The sequence below is a fragment of the Euleptes europaea genome, chromosome 7 (assembly GCF_029931775.1).
Source record: "Euleptes europaea isolate rEulEur1 chromosome 7, rEulEur1.hap1, whole genome shotgun sequence".
Classification (NCBI taxonomy): Eukaryota; Metazoa; Chordata; class Lepidosauria; order Squamata; family Sphaerodactylidae; genus Euleptes; species Euleptes europaea.
In genome coordinates this window covers 49,003,332-49,024,429 of record NC_079318.1, presented here as the reverse complement: position 1 = coordinate 49,024,429, position 21,098 = coordinate 49,003,332, and the positions used below count along the sequence as shown (strand labels likewise).

General features: G+C 43.0%; 1 protein-coding gene and 1 non-coding gene across 2 annotated transcripts in view; both read left to right on the top strand.

The window, feature by feature from the left end:
- The window catches only part of RRP15 (ribosomal RNA processing 15 homolog), a 280,684-nt gene that overhangs the window by 248,158 nt on the left and 11,428 nt on the right, over positions 1–21,098 (top strand). The window contains exons 2-4 of the mRNA XM_056852856.1: positions 2,305–2,475; positions 6,275–6,372; positions 11,009–11,210. Coding sequence (XP_056708834.1) covers positions 2,356–2,475; positions 6,275–6,372; positions 11,009–11,210 — 420 coding nt within the window. The 5' untranslated portion in view covers positions 2,305–2,355. The remainder of the gene's footprint in view (positions 1–2,304; positions 2,476–6,274; positions 6,373–11,008; positions 11,211–21,098) is intronic.
- TRNAA-UGC (transfer RNA alanine (anticodon UGC)) lies at positions 15,512–15,583 on the top strand. Its single transcript has one exon. It is a non-coding gene; the product is annotated as a tRNA-Ala (tRNA).

Here is a 21,098-nt window from a genome sequence, read left to right as displayed (position 1 = left end):
CGTCGTCGGCAAGATGGCGGCCGCCATGGCGGACTCACGTGTGGAAGAAGAAGCTGTCGCCGCCGCGGAAAGTGATGGTGGTAATGGCTTCTGTCGGCGCTGGGAAGCGAGCCGGGGGTGGGGGGTGGTTAGTGAAGAATAATAGTATGCCCGGCTGGGTAGGGATGCAGGAACTTTCCCCTCTGGGCCTGGGATGGGGGAGACAGGAGAGCACCGCGTGTGCTTTACGGGCCTTATACGCCCCCCCCACTTCCATTCTCTCGTATTTTGCGTTCTTTTGACAATCTCTATATTGGTGTCTCTTGAGCTCTTCTCTTCCAGGCTGTGAAATCTCGCTCCCTGCAGCTTACCGTCTCGATCGTTTGGTTTCTGTTCTCAGCACAGCGTCCGTTGCTTCACGGCGGTCTGTGTTTTCATCGTTGTTGCCTAGATATCTGAAATTCGACGTTTTAAAAACAATACCCCGTAGATTCTTTCCCCAGAACAGAAGTAGCCGCTGTGGGAACAGGAGGAAGGGACTGTTTTAATCAGCTTCAGTCTTGTGCTTTGTCTATGTATTTTTAGCTCTGCTTGTCGTTGTTAGCCACCTTTGTAGCCCAGGTTGGGCAGAAAGGCGGGACGTAAATTTTGTTAATGAAGAAATCAAGGGCAGTGGCTTTTTTTGCAAACAGAAAGGAACACTGTGTGCTTTGGCGAGTTCATATCTTTGTTCTGTGGACATGGTGATTCCTTTGGACACCAGCATCCATCAAATTAACTAAAGCATTTAGAGATTTTTTTTTTTTTAGTTCAATGGCACCTTAGAGACCAGCAAGATTTTTGGGGTATGAGCTTTCAAGATTCAAAGCTCTCATATGTATCTGAGAGCCCGTGTAGTGTAGTAATTAAGAGTGTTGGACTAGCATCTGGAAGACCCAGATTCGAATCCCAACTTGTGCCATGGAAGCTAACTGGTTAACCTTGGGCTGGTCACACTCTTTATCTTTTCGTGAGGATAAAACTGAGGGTGTGGGGAGAACGACATAAACCACTTTGGGTCCCCATTGGGGAGAAAGACAGAATATAAATGAATTAAATAAATACTCCAAAAAATTTGTTGGCCTTTAAGGTGCTACTGGACTTGAATCTAGCTCTTCTGCTGCAGACCAACACAGCTACCCTCTGAAACTATTTTTGTTGTTGATGCAGTTATGAGACAGCTATAGAGAATAAAGCTGGTTGTAAATATAAAGATTTTCCAGTATGACGGGCTCATTCCCTTTTGCATAGTGGCTTATGTCCAGCAGGTTTAGTTTTGAATGAAGGTTTAGGGATGTTTTGTGTTTTATAAATTTCCAATGTGGAAGGTGCTCCAATATATGTCACTTATACATTGTCATATATGGTGATTAACTCAACATTTGTGTTTACCAGTTTTAATGATGTAGCTTAAATCTTGTGACTTCCACTCCTTCTCAGTTGCACAGCTGGATTTTGTAAAAGCATTTGGTTGCTTTACAACTGAACTTGGCATCTCCTTAAACAGCAAACTCTAGATGCCTGCCAATTTCCAGCCTTTTTCTGCAAGAGAAATCACAAGGGATGGACAATTAACAGAGTGAGGTTCTCTGTGTGGGAAGGGTGTTATTGAAAGAATTACAGTGCAATCCTAAAACGAATTACACCCCTTCCAAGCCCTCAGTGGCTTTAAAAGAGATGTAACTCTGTTTAGGATTGCACTGTTATTTCAGATGGCCTGTTACCAAACAAGACCAGTTGGCGTGAGTGTGTGCACATGCTTATTCAGAGTGTGTCTTATTATACTCATTTTAACCTATGTTGCCGTGGAGATTTCAACACTAGATGTCAGTATTGCAGTTTTTTAAAGAATTCATTGTTTGTGTAAAAAAAAATGCCAGGAAGGTTTTTTCTCAAAAATGTGCGCTCTACCCAAACTTTTATTAATTGTGTAATAAATGACCAAGGTTTGTTCTTTTTCCCTTAACGGCTTGTGAAATCATTACTCAGGGGAGGGTTTATTTGCACAATATACTTTCTCGTAAATTCATCAAAATGCTGCCTTGTCTTGCTTAGGCATATTGGAGGACTAATATGAGGAAATGGTGGTTGGTCCTGCACTCCGGTGACTTTTGTGCTCTGGAACAACCTTTCTCTAATGGATGGGTTACACTTAGCAGAGAATTTGACATCCCTTCTCTGTTTTCAGGCTCTGAACAAAGCTCAGGCCTTCCGGATGACAGCTTTTCTTCTGGGGATGGAGAGTCGGAAGGCGATGAGGAGGATGAGCCTGCAATCCTGGATGACAAAGATGAAACTGAGTCCAAAGATGCCGCAAACACTGGCTGGGCTGAAGCCATGGCTAAAGTGCTTAACAAAACAGTTCCCAAGAGTAAACACGCCATCTTGGTTAAAAACAAAGAACGAGATAAGGAACGAGAGAGAGAAAAACAAGAATGGTTGGAAAAGAGGAGGCAGGTGAGGAAATAGGCAAGATGTAACAGTTGCCAGCCCTGACTTGGATAGCCCAGGCTAGCCTGATCTTGTCAGCTCTTGGAAGCTTAACAGGGTCGGCCCTGGTTAGTAGTTGGATGGGAGACCACCAAGGAATACAGAGGCAGGCAATAGCAAGCCACCTCTTAACATCTCTTGCCTTGAAAACTCTACTGGGTCGCCATAAGTTGGTTGGGACTTGACAGCCCCCCCCCCCCAAGCTGTCCAGGGTCACCAGTCATCTCTTTCATGGGTTCTATTGATATAGAGATGAGGGGTAAGTTGCACCTGAGGAAGGCATTGTTCCCTCCCCTCCTCCCTTGAGTGAGTGGAGCCCTTCCTCCCTGATGCCAATTCTATTATTGTTCCAAACATCCTGATGGTTGACGTTTGGGGCACTGATTACACAAGGTCTCTTGTTGCCAGGGTGCTTGTGATGGGTGCAGGAGTACCATGGTGGGGTAGGAGTGAAACCAATCACTGCTTCATTAACCAAGTTCTGTTTGTACAGGAGAGCTAGAATCCAATAGGCAGGAGAGCCCTGGTCCTAAGCTGAAATTGTTTATAAAAATATGCATGTCATCTGAATTCAGCATCTAGCTATCTGTCCTTGCTGTATGCCAGAGAGCACAAGAGCAATCATTCATATTCTCCAAAAGCTAGCTATTAAATAAGAAATTAAAGCCATGAATAGTTGCCACTGTGAGATACAGCAGTAGGTATTGGTGAATCAGGTCCTGGCAAGGGTTTCTTGGTTTCTTAGCCCTGGAGACAAGCCAGTTATGTGGATGGTGACAGAGGTGCAGCATACCACATAGCTGGCCTTGGGGAGGGACCTTTTGTGATCATTCCTTTGGACCATTGCAGGGGCTTATGTTTGACATACCTGTATCAGTAAGTATAAAGTACTGGGAAGTAAACTTATCAGGGGAATCATTTCTTAGGGTCATTGCTGATATGTTTGATGAATAGAGTATTTATATCTTTGGTGATTAACTGCTGTTTTTTATCTTATTAATGACTTCTTCGAACTACTGGGATGGGAAGAGCTAAAATGTCTACCTTGTACTTCTTTTTGAATAATACAACATACTAGTACAACAGAGTGGTATAGTCTGAACTGTCTGATCCACAATCCAAATGAGCCACCATGATTCTGGTTTGAATCAGACTGCTAGTCAGACTGCATCCTGTGACTTGTCTGCGTGTCCCCATCTTTTATCTGTAACAAAGATTTAGCAGGTTATTTAATCTAAATGCTGATTTTTCCTAACATAGTTTGGCTAGTGAGGTAATTTTAACTTGGAAAAGACCTGTTCTTGCCTGAAGATGTAAAAATCTTCATGATGTTAAAAGTTCTTCTGGTTTGTAAAACACTCATGTTTTGTTCTAAACTGGAATGATATTTGATTGGCAGGATTGATTCCAAACAGGATGTGTGTGAAAGGAAAGGGAGAGTTTGAAAGGTGGTTTGGGAGCATGAGAGAGAAAACCACAGTTTGGGGGAGTACGTTCAAGCCTCTTCCATTCCATTCCTGAGATCTTATGGAGATTTCAGTGTCTTATTTCAATAGGTAAAAAAAGGTAAAGGTCCCCTGTGCAAGCACCGGGTAATTCCTGACCCATGAGGTGAAGTCACATCCCGACGTTTCTTAGGCAGACTTTGTTTATGGGATGGTTTGCCAGTGCCTTCCATAGTCATCTTCCCTTTACCTCCAGCAAGCTGGGTACTCATTTTACCGACCTCGGAAGGTTGGAAGGCTGGGTCGACCTTGAGCCGGCTACCTGAAACCGACTTCCGTCGGGATCGAACTTAGGTCATGAGCAGAGCTTTTGACTGCAGTACTGCAGCTTACCACTCTGCGCCACGGGTCTCCTCTTATTTCAATAGCAGATTGTATTATCAGACTGTGGTAACTACTTAGGTGCCCCCATTGTGTTCAGCATTCAGGATGAAACCTAACTATACCCGGCTGCAATATGTAATCTCATTAGGCACACCTCATTTTATTGCAGTTTGCTTTACTGCGCTTTGCAGATACCATCTTTTTGAGCAAGTCTTATTGGTGCCATTTTTCCAGCAGCATGTGCTCACTGCACATCTCTGTGCCGCATTGTGGTAATTTTCACAATATTTCAAACGTTTTCATTATTACAGTACTACTTTTTAGACATAATGCTATTATACACTCAATATACAGTATAGTGTAAACATAACTTTTATCTGCACTGGGAAACCCAAAAAATTGTGCAACTCGCTTTATTGTGATATTCACTTTACTGCGGTAGTCTGGAACTAAACCCGCAATATCTGAGGTGTGCTTGTAGTTTGCTTTCTAGATTTGGTTTTATGAAATAAATATACAGGATACCTCAAATTGGTGGTGGGCTGTTAGGCTGTAAACTGATTTGTTCACCATGAGAAAAATTTAAAACAGCCTCCCTGTCACTGGTTCCATGCTGAGGGAAAACTAGAATAGGGTTGGTTGTTTGATCTCAGGCCAGAGTATAGTTATAAACACATGCATTCATTGCAGTCTGTCTGGATTATGAAGATATGAATTCCATGTAACTTCACAGAAGAGCCTGTGTAGGTAATACAGAATTAGTGTTAAGAGGGCTAGAACAAGTTTCAGTTGCCACTCAGTTCTTTTAAGAAGCGAGTAAAACTGCTTTGTTTCAGCTTTCAGGTAAAATAAAAGCCCGCATACGTTATACTTGTTGATGAGGACCGAAAATGTGATTCTGTTTGAGCTTAATGTCCACACTCGGTTGCAAATCACATGTGATTTAATGGTTTATATAATTTTTCAAAGTTCTTGTGTATTCAGTAAGTATGGCTCATCACTGTGTGTAAGTACCGTCAAGTCACATCTGACTTATGGCAACCCCTTATGGATTTTCAAGGTAAGAGAGGTGGGTTGCCATTGCCTTCCTCTGCATAGCAACCCTGGTATTCCTTGGTGGTGTCCCAGCCAAATAATAACCAGGGCTGATCCTGCTTAGCTTCCGAGATCTGATGAGATTGGGCTATTTTAAAATCCTTGGTTAATGATGGCGGAGGGTCATGTTAATCCTCCATCTTGCATTATGCCATGTTTCACCAGGACTATTGCTAGAAGACAGCAGTCACATTCAAATCATATTGGCCGGGTGGGGCTGGCATCCATCTTGGAATGATGCACTAGGCTACACATGGCCCAAGTTTGGTGTCGGGTCTAGCAGCTTACTTTAGAATGTATTTGTCCTCTTAAAAGGCTGTGCTCCAGATAAACTATACTCAGCTTGCAGGTGAGTTTAAAGTTAAAATTAAAAACAACCTGCCGGAATAAAGTTTGAAAGTTAGCACAGTTCCATCTAAGTGCCACAAAGAGTAAGGAGTCTCACAAGCTGCTCATGCAGAAAGAGGGGTTCTTTGTGTAGGCAAGTAGCTGAGCCTAAGGTTAAGCTCTGTGCTCGTTATAAGGAATTTCTTTCTTTTGCTAACATGGGAATTCCATTTTGGGTGCTTCATACCCCTATTACCCCTGTTTTCTAGACCTGTTAGCCCTCATGCAATTGGAGTGGTGTAATGAGTGTCTGTACTGTGAGAATTTACCCTATTGATATGTTGTCCAGCCCTGTCGAAGTAATGCTTTGAAATGTAGGTACATTCTCCCCATTTTTAACCTAACGGTCACCTAAAAAATCTATCCATTTTGCTTTCTTACCACACATCCTGTATGGATGTGCCACATTTTTAAAATGCCTAATGCTCTTTCACGTAATAATATTTATGATGCAGCTTGATAAAAAGCGGGAGTGGGAAGAGATGTGCAGAGTGAAGCCAGATGTTGTCAAAGACAGAGAAACAGAGAGAAACCTTCAGAGAATTGCCACGAGGTAAGAGAGAGTGTTTGTGCTTTTGAAAACAGATCTAAAGACATGCCTGAGTAATCTGCTTCTAATCAAATAGAACGCTTAAGAAGTGTCTCGTGGGAGTCAAATGATTTATACTTGGTTCTGTCTCGTACAGTATCAAGTTCAACAAAAGATTTCAGAAGTCTTATGAAAGCATAAAATTTAGCTGAGAGCATAACGTGTTAAGTGTTCACCCAGCAGGGATTCTGTGCCTGAGCTCATCGTTTTAATTCCATACGTCCAAAATATACAGATCAATCACTTTCCCCACTCTTTGCCTTTCTCTAAAATGCATTCCCTAAAACTTGCTGTTCTTGTCACCATCTTGCGTTAACCACATGTCTCTAGTCTCATAACTTGCCATTGTGCTCTCTTGATCATATCCATGGGCTTATTTTGACATCCTTACCTCTGTAGAGGCTGTTTTAAAGGGTTGTCTGACCTTTGCTTAGGTTGGTGTGGTGAGTCATTGGCTTGCTTTTCCGGTGTGTACCATAACATAGCGCAGGAATTTTCAGTTTTGCTGGCTACCTAAGGGCTGGTTCACACAGACGATTGGCACTTATTTTTTCCATGCGATCGTGCACTTGGGTCATGTGGAGGAACTTTCGTGCAACCCAGCTGCTTACGCAGAGATAGCAGGAGCAGTATCTCTGGTTATGGAGGAAAGGCAGCTGTAGTGAGGGAAGTGGTTGCGGCTGCCTGCCCATTTGCTGACTTTGCCCATGAGGCCAAGGCACACAGATGTGCAGAGAATAGCATTTACTATCTTTGTGGGCAGAGGCAATATGCATCTGGACTAAAGAGACAGGTTGTAGCCAGTTGGGGCTTTATCCAGTCAATCTTTGTGGGCAGAGGCAATATGCATCTGGACTAAAGAGACAGGTTGTAGCCAGTTGGGGCTTTATCCAGTCAAGGAGAGGTGGGAATAATTTTGCTTAGGTCTGGGGGGTGGGGAGAGATGTAATGCTGCTTGTACTTCCTCTCACTACTGACCACTCAGTCTACTATTTGCTAAATATGCAACCAGTAACTCACTAGCAGGAGAACGCCTCGTAGAATTCTGTGAAGACAACAATCTGTTCATTGCAAACACATGTTTCAGGCAACCAAAGAGACGATTGTATACATGGACATCACCAGACGGCCAGTATAGAAATCAAATAGATTATATAATTGGAAGCAGAAGATGGAGAAGCTCTATTCTCTCGGCCAAAACAAGACCAGGAGCTGACTGCGGTACAGATCATGAATTGGTAATATCGAAAATCAAGATAAAGCTTAAGAAAAACACCAAAACATTCATAGCACCAAAATACAATCTAAGCAATATTCCGGAAGAGTTTAAAGACCATGTAAGGAACAGATTTGCATTACTAAGTTCAAGTGAATGTAAACCTGAAGAACTATGGGTGGAAACTAGAGATATTATCAAGGAAGAATGTGCAAAGACTATTCCTGTAGCCAAAAGAAAAGAAAAACCTCGATGGATGTCTGAGGAAACTCTTAAAATTGCCAGAGATAGACGAGAAGCAAAAGTAGAAGGTGACAGAAATAGAATCAAAAGTCTAAGTGCAACGTTCCAGCGACTAGCACGTAGAGACAAAGAGACCTATTATAATAACCAGTGTAAAGAAATAGAAGAGAACAACAAAAAAGAAAGAACAAGAGATCTGTTCCACAAGATCCAAGAAATCAAAGGGAAATTTAAAGCACGGTTAGGCATGCTGAAAGATCAGCATGGAAATACATTAACTGAACAGACAAAATAAAGAAAAGGTGGGAACAATACACTGAAGGACTATACAGAAGAGATGAAAGGACAAAAGATTCTTTCCAAGAAGAATCTTTTGAAGAAGAACCTACAGTTTTAGAAAGTGAAGTGAAAGCTGCATTGAGAGCAATCGGGAGAAACAAATCACCAGGAGCAGATGGGATATCAATAGAGCTATTTCAGGCCACAGAAACGGAGTCCATCAAAATCTTGACAAGAATATGCCAACAGATATGGAAAACAAAACAATGGCCCACAGACTGGAAACGATCCATTTACATTCCAATTCCCAAGAAAGGAGACATCAAAGATTGCAACAACTATCGGACCATTGCATTAATTTCTCACGCAAGTAAAGTGATGCTCAAAATCTTACAGCAAAGGCTGTTACCATATATGGAACGAGAAATGCCTGATGTTCAAGCTGGTTTCAGAAAAGGAAGAGGCACTAGAGATCATATTGCAAATATACGCTGGTTACTGGAGCGTACGAGAGAATTTCAGAAGAAAATCAGCTTGTGTTTCATAGATTACAGCAAAGCTTTTGACTGTGTGGATCATGAAAAGCTATGGCTGGTTTTAAAGGAAATGGGTGTGCCACTACATCTGATTGTTTTGATGCGCAACCTGTACTCTGGACAAGAGGCCACAGTTAGAACAGAATATGGAGAAACGGAATGGTTTCCAATTGGCAAAGGTGTCAGACAAGGATGTATTTTATCTCCCTATCTCTTCAATCTATATGCAGAACATATAATTAGGAAAGCAGGATTAGATTTAGATGAAGGTGGAGTGAAAATTGGAGGGAGGAACATTAATAATTTGAGATATGCTGATGACACTACATTATTGGCAGAAAATAGTGAAGATTTGAAACAACTACTGCTGAAAGTTAAAAGAGAAAGTGCCAAAGCAGGACTGCAGCTGAACATCAAGAAAACAAAAGTAATGACTACAGGAGAATTACACAACTTTAAGGTTGACAATGAGGAAATTGAAATTGTACAAGACTTTCTATTCCTTGGCTCCACCACCAACCAAAAGGGAGACTGCAGCCAAGAAATTAGAAGGAGATTGAGACTGGGAAGGGCAGCCATGAAGGAGCTAGAAAAGATTTTGAAGTGTAAGGATGTGACTCTGACCACCAAGACTAGATTAATTCATGCCATTATATTCCCTATTACTATGTATGGGTGTGAAAGCTGGACAATGAAGAAAGCTGATAGGAAGAAAATAGATTCCTTTGAAATGTGGTGTTGGAGGAGAGTGTTGCGGATTCCGTGGACTGCCAAAAAAACAAATCAGTGGGTTATAGATCAAATCAAGCCTGAACTGACCCTAGAAGCTAAAATGACTAAACTGAGGCTGTCGTATTTTGGTCACGTCATGAGACGACAAGAGTCATTGGAAAAGACCGTCATGATAGGAAAAGTTGAGGGCAGCAGGAAAAGAGGAAGACCCAACAAGAGATGGATTGACTCAATAAAGGAAGCCACAGCCTTCAATTTGCAAGATCTGATCAAGGCTGTCAAAGATAGGACATTTTGGAGGACTTTCATTCATAGGGTCGCCATGAGTCGGAAGCGACTTGACGGCACTTAACACACACACACACAACTCACTAAGGCTTTTGCTTGCATGGTTCTTAGGAGCTAAGGTTGTTTATACTATGTGGGTTGGATCCAGAGTCTCTCGTAGTTGGTCTTTGGACAAAGACCCTTGTTTCATGGAGGACGGTCTTAGCATCACTGTAGAAAACTTCTATGATGATTTACCATGCTTTTTCTATAGACTTCCTGTCAACATTTTTGGACTAGTGCTGCTCTGTAGTCAGTATTTCAGGCATCCTTGAGAGAGAAACTACTGAAGTTTATCCCATAATATGCCACCACAGTACTTAAATGCAAACTGTGATGCTATGTAAGATGGATTTTATAATGTCCACCACCAGGTTGAAGGTTATTTGTTTTGCCTTCACAAATTGTGGTCATAGTTACTTATCTCTTGTGCCTGGGTGATAACTAGACACAGTGGGTTGAATCCTGTGGTTGCCTCCTGATTGCTTTCTTCTGTTGGTTTGTGGAGGGTGTGATTTTTAATTGATTCCCCACCTCCGCCCCTGCACACTTCCACATCACGCCCAGTGCTGTTTCTGAAGGCTCCTGACCTCTGGGGTGGGGGCTGTGTTTGGGGCTGCAGCAGGAGGGGGGAGAAGGGAAATTTCCCTTCCATGAGTGAAGCTGTGCTTCCAGATTGTTGGATCCAACCCAAAGTTGTTGGTATCATTAAATTCTCTGAACATCTGTGAAAAATCTCTTCATTAGACAGTTTTGAATAATACAGTTTCTGTGCTAGTCATTTGCTTTGTACTGACCTTGGTTTCTCCTGTGCCCAGGGCCGTGCTACCATTAGGCAAACTAGGCGGTCGCCTAAGGTGCAGACCTCAGAGGGGCGCAGAACTGGCCTGAGGGGCACAGTTTTAAAAATATTAGTTTCTTGAAAAAAATGTAACTGACAATTTATATATTTTTTATTTTAGGATAAGTACCACAACAATGCTATGGAATATAATTAATTACAACACCTTATAAAAAAGTTATGTGCTTTTATTTTTTTTCTACAAGACATCTGTTTTTGAAAATTGGTTAGCAATGGGGGTGGCACAAGTAGTTAGCCTTGCCTAGGGCGTAAAAATGACTGGCACCGGCCCTGCCTGTGCCTCACTGTATGCCTGATGTCCTGTAGCAGATATACTGTTACGCCATAAATGCAGAGGCCTGCCTTACCTTGGCAACGTTTCTGCGATAATACTGGGATGCCTAACCTTTTCTTCTTAATTTCCAGGGGAGTAGTGCAGTTATTTAATGCTGTCCGGAAGCACCAAAGAAATGTTGAAGAGAAGGCAAAAGAGGCAGGGAGTTCTGACAGAAAACGGGCCAAATTGATATCATCTGTTTCAAAGAGAGACTTTATTGATGTACTGAGAGGGATGGAAGGAACAGAAATGGAGCGAAACACAGGAAGGAAGTCCGTGAAAAGCAAACAGGTGGGTCCTATATTTTTTGTAGTGATCTTTCTAGCATGGTAAAGTGAGCCATTCCTTGTGCACATCTGTGTGATTTTGCTGTCTTGGCCTGAAATTGGTGTGCAGCCAGAGCTTGGCCTCTTTCATTTTGGTTCTGGTTCACACAAGAGCTTTTCTGTCCTTGGGTATGCAGAGAACCATAAGCGATCAGGCAATCACAGGCATAGGCCTGCAGCAATTTCAAGTGGCATTCTTGTTTCACAAGTACACGAAGGACTGTTTTGGACTAGTGGACATACTGACAAAAATATTGTGAGAGCTGGCTTAAAGTGGGAGTTGAAAAATCCTATTGGCTTTTCATGCAATGTACATTTGACCTGCGTAGCTTTCTTTCCAATGTGATGCGGTATGGTGATTTGTAATGGACTTGAAGCAGCTTAAGCAATTGTTCGGATCAGAGAATGCCATCAAATAGTTTGATTGTGTTCCAAGAGTTGCCTCTTATTAATGTTAAATGTGGATTCAGAAGCTATATATACAAATACTGGAATTACAGTTGTTGTCACCTGATTTCTGTTTTCAGCAGACTCCTGGTTATTTTGCTGTGGACCTTTAAAAAGGAGCATGTATTTGATATTATGAACTCTGCCAGATGTACTTTCCACTCCTGGTTTCCCTTCATACATTTTTGCTAGGTTAGTTCAGTCGTAGGCAGCTTGATTCTCTGGAAAATCATCATGGTGTTGGCACAAGAGGCATTGGGTTGGAGCCTCCACTCTCTACTTCACTAATTCAAGGGAAGTTCTGCTAGAGGAAGGCTCCATACTTAGGACCAACCCAACCCATGTGTCTTTAATTATGGGAGTCCTTGAAGACCACTGTTGGCTGAGGAGGGGAAAAGGGAGAAGTCTGCTGATGGAGATAGTAAAATGGTACTTCCAGTTCCATGCCACTGTTCCTGCCCTCTGGCTGGCTGTCTCTTTCTCTCATTTCAAGTCGTCCTATGTATAGTGCTGATTCTCCTCTGTTCTTGTTTGTACAACCAGATCAAGCGCTATAACTGTTGTCATGGTCACACATCTTTCATTATGGGTGTGTGGATGATAGGTCATTCATCCAACCTAGTAGATCTGTATGAACACATGAAGCTGCCTTATACTGAATCAGACCCTTGGTCCATCAATATCAGTATTGTCTACTCAGACCGGCAGCAGCTGTCCAAGGTGTCAGGCAGAGGTCTTTCACATCTTGCCTAGTCCCTTTAACTGGAGATGCCGGGGATTGAACTTGCGACCTTCTGCATGCCAAGCAGTTGTTCTGCCATTGAGCCACAGCCCCTCCCCTGAAGCAGCTGGAGTTCTGAGTATTAGGTTGCTAGAAGAATGAAACTACACTCTGTGTGTGTGTGTGTGTGTGTGTGAGAGAGAGAGAGAGAGAGAGAGAGAGAGAGAGAGAGAGAGAGAGAGAGAGAGAGAGAGAGAGAGAGAGAGAGAGAGAGAGAGAGAGAGAGAGAGAGAGAAGTAATTGCCCTGTGAAGTTTCATCCCTGCTCTGCTTTGCCTGGCACTTGCCATACAGTAATGGGACCCTGGGCTACACAGGTTTTGGTCTGACCCCAGGAAGACTGTTGGTGACATTGCCTTGTTTGTTTTCACTGAAGGCTGAGTGTGGAGCTATTTTTCTTTTCATTACCTGTGTTTGAGCATAGCTGCAGGCTCGTTGCTGACACTAAATTCCTTTCAAGAGCAATATATTTAAAAGTCATATGAGGATAAAGATGTTGGATCAGTCAGATTTTAAAAGGAGCAGAACCAAGGGCCTGAGTCTCTAAGATTTCAGAAGCTGCATGTTTTATAATGCATATTTGCGTTCGTGCTTGAACTTTGTGCTTGGTAGTGGGTGGAATACTTCTGTTGGCCCCAAGCCAATGGAATTAACTAAGTGCTTTCCTGTGCCAGCAAGAACATACTTTAATCAGTTGGGAGACAACAGTTTGTCATGTGTTCTTTGTTTAGTGTGCTTTTGGGAAGCATGCTGAAACACTCCGTGGCATGAAGAACCCTCTGAATTTCACGCAAGTGTATGATAAAAGTATTTAAAAAATTTGTTGGGTAATAAGTGCAATGAAGACTGTTGCCAAGTGTTTAATTTCTTCCAAAATCTATCCAGCATGCTTCATTTCAAAGGCAGAAAGAACAAGAACTGGTGTTGTAATAGCAGTTGTCCACTAGCAACAGTGCTCTGTTGATACAGATAATGGAAGGCTTGACTACGGTATATTGCATAGCTAACACTGTGGTCAGGTGGCTGAGTCTTTAGCTGCCAAAAGAGTGGACATGGTTTGTACATTGCTCAGTTCATGTGCACAGTTTCTACTTGGAGATGATGTACATATAAATACATTTATGTATGTAGAAGAAGAGTTGGTTTTTACAACCCGCTCTTCTCTATCTAAGGAGTCTCAAAGTGGCTTGCAATCGCTTTCCACTCCCCACAACAAACACCTTGTGAGGTGGGGCTGAGAGTTTGGAGAGAACTGTGACTGGTCCAAGGTCATCTAGCAGGCTTCATCTGTAAAAGTGGGGAAATCAAACCCGGTTCTTCAGGTTAGAGCCAGCCGCTCTTAACCACTGTGCCACTCCATTTACTACCTGCAAAAACTGATGAGAAAAATTGGTGCCAGTAAATATTAAGCACTGGATTTCTGTGGGGCTGTAAAGGAAATAGGGTTGAGAGGGTCTGCTTGCCTTTATTTGAGAGAAAATATATGTTGAGTGAATTACATGTGATGTGTTTGCTTTTTTGATTTTCCCAAGTTTTTGCAACATCAATTTTGAATATCAGAAATTTTGGTCAGCTTTTCAAGAATGATATCTGTCTTCTTTTTGCCTGACCTAGAAGGCCAGAGGATGATATGAAATCTGGATTTTAGATGTTGTTTCAGACTATCTGCTCTTTCTGTAACATGTAGATCTTTCTTTCCCCTCATTCCTTCTAAAGTTTCTATTTACTGCAGCTTTTCTACTGTAATCCATTCCTGTTTGACTGAAGCCACTCCTTTCACTGTATTTCTCTGGGTCAGAGTTGGCCTAGTTTTGTTGTGGTTCTACCACTTGCCTTTGTGAGAAATAAATTCTGTGCAGCTACCCAAATGTTCAGGAGCACAGAGCATGATGGGGCCAGAGTACCACAAGAGGAAGTCCATTTCTCAAAAGGAACTTACATAGCTCCCCAATCCTGCTGTTGCCTTCTGTTAACTTTTGCATCCATAACTGTATCTTTTGTAGTACAGCATCAGCGCAACAACAGTTATTAATGCGCATGAACTCAAAGTCGAACCACGTATGAAAAGCTAGCATTAATATCTCCAGGACTACCTTTTTGCAATGGTATAAAAGGTAAAGGTCCCCTGTGCAAGCGCCGGGTCATTTCTGACCCATGGGGTGACGTCACATCCTGACGTTTACTAGGCAGACTTTGTATACGGGGTGGTTTGCCAGTGCCTTCCCCAGTCATCTTACCTTTATCCCCCCCCATCAAGCTGGGTCCTCATTTTACCGACCTCGGAAGGTTGGAAGGCTGAGTCATCCTTGAGCTGGCTACCTGAAACCAACTTCCGTTGGGATTGAACTCAGATCTTGAGCAGAACTTGGACTACAGTACTGCAGTTTACCACTCTGCGCCACAGTTACAGGGTCCCTGATATGGTACCCTTGGGCACCTTGGCACCTCTCCTGGTGCCCACCAATCGTTTTTAGAAAGTGGGTGGGGCTTTTAATTAGGGGAGCTTCTGATTGGCCAAAGGAGATCTGACTGGCTGTGCAGATTAAAGGGCATCCAGTTAAACAGATTATGCCTGAAACATTGAAGAGTTACTATTAGTTATGCATAACCTCATTCCCTGACATTTTATGTTTGGCCCCACTTCCTGCAGCAGCCATTTTGTTGTTGCACCGAAAACCCTGCGTCAGAATTCCTGCTTACAGTCTCAGAAAGGTTGGGAGGCCCTTGAGAGGAAGGTGGCTGTCAGGGGAACAGGTACTGTCTTCTAAGGACACACATGACCACTTGAAGCTGCTTTATTCCGAGTCAGACCATTGATCCATCAAGGTCAGCTCTCCAGGGTCTCAAGTGGAGAAGCAGCTCTCCAGGGTCTCAAGTTGAGGTATTTCATATCACCTACTACCTGAGGCTTTTAAAAACTTCAGATGGCAGGGATTGAACCTGGGATGTTCTGCATGCCAAGCAGATCTTCTGCCACTGAGCTTCCGCCCCTTCCCTCCCTATAGTCTTCTCCTCTACCCCAACCCAATATACAGTGGAGGGGCTGTGGCTCAGTGGTAGAGCATCTGCTTTGCATGCAGAAGGTCCCAGGTTCAATCCCTGACATCTCCAGTTAAAAGGACTAGGCAAGTAGGTGATATGAAAGACCTGAGACCCTGGAGAGCCACTGCCAGTCTGAGTAGATAATACTGACTTTGATGGACCAAGGGTCTCATTCAGTATAAGGCAGCTTCATGTGTTCAGTAGATCTGATAGCAGAATCATACACAGAAATTCAGAGCTCATGCATACACAAAAGAGCTCATGCATACACAAAAGAGTACACCGTCCTCTGTGCTCCAAGAAGGGGGAAAGCTAGCATACGGATTTTAAAATTCTGTTCTACTTTGAGCAGATACATACCAATATCTGCTTTTGAAAAGTTTTACTCTGGCAAGCCCCACATTGAGATGTGACATAGTAAGAAAATATTAAACGTGTGCTTGACCAAAAGCAACATACTGGCACATATGGTTGCCACTGAGACCTACACATCTTGCCCTCTGCTTGAAGGAACTATCTCTCCATAGCTCTGCCAACAGAATCCAGACTACTGTGTTCTATCCAAAACACTGGCAAACAAAGAGCTTGCAGGGTAGATTACTCTTGATGACACAGTCTAGTGAGTTAAGCATCCTAGTACAAAGAGGCAAAAGTAAATACACCCCTTCAGCGTGGCATGGACTCTCAATGCTCTGAGGCAAACTTCAGAACAATATGTTATGAATTATAGATCTCTTCCAGCGATTACGGCATATTGACACCTTCAGATGATTTGTCTCCAGCAGTCACCAAAAGCATTAATTTGAGAATCAGTCTTGAATTCAGCTGTAGTGCAATTCATGTTCCTTCAATAGTTGACTGTACCACAGCATGGACCTTCGCATGGTCAGGATTTGAAGTGCGGGATGAGTCCTCTGAAGTGGGCCTCTTGACAGTACCATTTTGTTGAATGGTGCTCACATTTGAACGGGGAGGACTAGAATTGAATGCCGTGGCATGAAATCACTGTCTATGAGAGTCTTCTTGCATTTGCTTTGCGACTTGAGTTCCTTGACTCTACTACAGGGGTGTCCAATCTTTTGGCTTCCCTGGGCCACATTGGAAGAAGAAGAATTGTCTTGGGCCGCACATAAAATACACTAACGATAGTTGATTCATAATGTTTTAAGTAAGTTTACAATCTTGTGTTGGGCCTCATTCATAGCTGTCCTGGGACGCAGTGTGGACAAGCGTGCCCTACTAGTTCCTCATATGCTGTCAAAGTTCTGCGCCATAACCTAAGCTAAATCTACACGTGATGAGATGGTCTGCAGGTGGTGAGATGGGCTATAATGCTACAGGCAAAGGATACAATTTTTAACATCTCCCTATATAAAATATTCCCCCAAAGCAGAAAGCTGGCGCTGTGACGAGAGATCATGATCAGATCGAGAACAGTCATGATCTAAAAACCTCCCAAAAAAGCTTACCACCTCGCAAGGAAGTCTGTTCCACTGAGGGACTGCTCTAACTGTTAGAAAATACTTCCTAATGTCTAGACAGTGTACCTGGATCCAGTGCATCTGGATCCAGCCCTAGTGTGCTTGTTTGCAGTTGCTAGTTACATGGCTTCTCACCAACCTTTCTTTTCTGTGTGGTTGCAATGAAGAGATCTGGTTGTGTGTAATACTTTAAAAGTAGTTCATTGGGCGTAATTGTTTTGAATTTGATCTGAGGGCTTTTGTCTTTCATATTATTAATGGTTTGTCAAAGTAATCTTTGTTGATTCTGCTGTGTTTTCCCATATTTTCCCCTTCCCTCCAAGTGACACAATATTGATTTCCAGATAGGATTTTGTGGCCTCTGCTCCCTCACATCTTCCTTGTGTGAACTGCCTGTTTTTGCGTTGCGGGGGTACAAATGCATTTTGGTAGTACTCTTGAAGGTGATGTAGGGATGAGAGATTTGAGCGCTTGAGTTCTGAAAGCATTCCATTGGGTATTCTCTAGAGAAATCGACTCATGCCTTATAATTATTGCACCTTGTCTCTTCCAATTCACTGCTCAGGTATTTAGATTTACTGTTCTGCACTTTAAAAACAACACATGCATACACATTTAATCTTAACTGAGTAAGGCCTGCCTGTCATGCCAGAAATACCAGACCTACCCTGGAAATCAGCACACGGAGTTCCTAGGTACTGACTTCTGGAAGAGAGGCCCTGGAAAGCAGTTTAGTTTTTCATTGCAATGGGAAAGGAAGATGCAGTAACTTGGCACACAGGAGGTGATGTCATGTCAAGGAAGACATTAACACAGATCCAGTAGTCCTCTTCTCTAATGGATGCAGAAAATTTTCTCTATGCTCTTGCCTTCCTTACTTGAATTCTGGATCTTTTAAGAGGGCCCCTTACAAGCATATGCAGATTAAAACTGAGGAAGATGTGGAAAAAGAATGTCTTATGCATGTGTGTGTAAATGCAAAGGTGCGTAAATGCATAAGTGTGCCACTGTAATTCTTTTGAAGAGTATAAATAAGCTTCAGTGGTCTAAACTGTGATTCTGTAAATGTGACGTGTACTTTCTCATTCTCAGATTTCTCTTTCATCTCTGTAGAGTTGGCTGCAGGTGTGTATTCTAACGCTTCCATTTGCTGTTATGGGACATGATATGATATTCTTTGGATCCAGTCAGCTTTTTGCTCAGTCTCACCCATTTCCTCTCCTTACTACATCACCAGCTTACTCTTTTTGGTGTTCCTCACCCCCGTCCTTCCTTTTCCATAAGTGGAGAAGCTGGTTGAACCCACCCAATGAGTTGGATCCAGAGCAAAATTTCTGCTTGCACTGGAGCTCTTACATAAGTGGTAACACAAGGAAAAGACTGTGGTAACCACCTGTGGTAGCCGTTAAGTCAAATGTATTCTATCCCTACGTGTGTTCCTGCTTGCACAAGATCTTGTGTCCGATAATAAGCAGGGATGAAAGCGCTAGGTGTTGTACAAGATCTTGCGCAAGCAGTACTGCACTAAGTCTACTTATGTTTCCACTTGCGCATTGATAGATCCAAGCCTTTTGGAATCATTTGCCGATTTGGAAAGTAGGACTAAACTTTAGAACCTTTTAATAAAAAAACATAATAAATCAGATGATCAAATAGTTCATGCTACACTGCTATAACAAACAAATGGCTGTTAACTGCTTTTGTATGTCACTTAATTGACATTACAATTGCTATAAACACAATGGATTGTTCAAGGCAAGCTCTGGTGGCTGCTTTATCCCTCTCCATCTGAGTATTTATGCTAAGCAAGATTGAAACAAAGTAATGTTTAAACTGGGTACAGGGAGGGGTACTTTGGATCAACCTGTGGTACATATCTTTTGATCTTGTAAACGTATGATGTACAGACATCCAAAATATCTAATCCGATTAGGACTTCCTTATTGAACTTCAGAAGTGAGATAGCCGCAGTTATTTTATTTGGAACTTCCACGTTAAACCTGCAGCTTTAATTTGTTCATGTGTTCCCTCCCTTTCTCCCTCCCTCTCTTTTTGGCCTCCTTCCTGGAATGCTCTTCACATTGAGTTTGAAAATGGCAAAGCCCTTTGTCCTTCTGTGAAACGATTCAGATGCTTTTAGTTAGCATCCCTAATAAATTTTAAAGAAACGAACAAAATGCATTGAAGAATCCCTCTGAACATTCAGTTAGCTATCTTTCCGATCCAAAATTGACTTCTGGCTTTTGAGGGAACCTGGTAACATCAAATCAGTTCAGGAACTAGGATCCCAGGTTTATCTTTCTTTGGCTTTTGCAAGCCTATTCCCAAGTTTGGCCCCATTGCATCTGCAGCAATGTTGGGAATATAATGGACCGCCACATTTCTCTTCTCCCCTCCAGTAGATTTGCCCAGTAGTAACAAGGATCTTTTGCAAAAGCCTCTGTTGTGTCCTAGAACTCTGCCCCACAGCATTATAGAATCATAGAGTTGGAAGGGGCCATACTGGCCATCTAGTTCAACCCCCTGCTTAATGTAGGATCAGCCTAGAGCATCCCTGACAAGTGCTTGTCCAGCCTCTGCCAGTGAGGGGGAGCTCACCCCCCCCAGGTAGCTTGTTCCACTGTCGAACAATTCTTTCTGTAATTTTTTCTCCCTGATATCTAGTCGGTACCTTTCCTCCCACGATTTAAACCCATTATTTCTAGTCCTATCTTCTGCTGCCAACAAGAACAGCTCCCTGCCCTCCTCTAAGTGACAGCCCTTCAAAAACTTTAAGAGAGCAATCATGTCCCCCCTCAACCTCCTCCAGACTAAACATTCCCAACTCCCTCAGCCTTTCCTCGTAGGGTTTGGTCTCCAGGCCCCGATCATCCTCGTCACTATCCTCTGCACCCGCTCCATTCTGTCCACATCTTTTTTGAAGTGAGGCCTCCAGAACTGCACATAATACTCCAGGTGCCGCTTGACCAATTCAGTGTACAGCGGAACTATGACATCTTGTCTGTTGCTGAATGTACCTAGAAGATGTGGTTCCCAGGACCTCTCAGTCCCTAGTTAAGACATTGGAGGTGGGTGCTAGGAACAACATTTCTTATCATTCCCGACACCTGGAGCACTGAAACCATGTTGTAGGGCATCACCCGTTTTTCCCTTATGGCTGCTACCACCACCATCAGGTAAACTTGGGTGTAGGGAAAGATAGCAGCAGTGGCAGTAGAATGGGCTGGTGTTGGTGTGCTCATTTCAAGAACACTCTGAACATCGGGATGAGTTTGTGCTTGATTTGCCTTCTGGACCCTCCTTTCTTTCTGAAACTCAGGGCCGCCTTTAATTAACAGTTCAGTGATTGCTGTTCCTGTGTAGGCTGTGTGACAAAATATGAGCAGATGTGTTTGGTTTCCTTGCTGTCTGTGTTTCGTAAATTTAGAATGAATCTGGGAGAATGCCGGAGAATAGTCTGAAAGCACATGATACTGTTCTATAGTTGAAGCAAAGCAGGTCTGACTTTTTAAGCTGGGAATCCCCCTGGGAACGACATGTAAGCCATTCAGAGCTCCTTAGGAGAAGAGCGGGGTATAAGTGTAATAAATAAATGAGGGAAAGATGTTTCCTTTCTCTCTTAAATGACTTCATCTGGGCAAGATCCTAATACTTTCCCCCACCTGCCCAGTTTTAGGTGAATAATGTTGTCTTATTCATTCTTTCTCCCACCTTCACTTTCTGGCTCTTACAGTAGTATTTCTGTGAACACATGAAGCTGCCTTATACTGAATCAGACCATCAAGATCCATCAAAGTCAGTATTGTCTACTCAGACCATCAGCGGCTCTCCAGGGTCTCAGGCAGAGGTCTTTCACATCACCTACTTGCCTAGTCCCTTTAACTCAGGGGTGGGGAACCTTTTTCCTGCCAAAGGCCATTTGCACATTTATAACATCATTCGGGGGCCATTCCAGGTGTAGATCTCCTGGTGGGGGGAGAGAGGCTAGGGTTGCCAGGTCTCCGGCCACTACCTGGAGGTTGGCAACCCCAGGGGATGCCGTGCAGAGAAGGCCTGGAGGGCGGCTCCGCTTCCCCAGTCCTCCCCCCTCCCAGGCGGAAGGG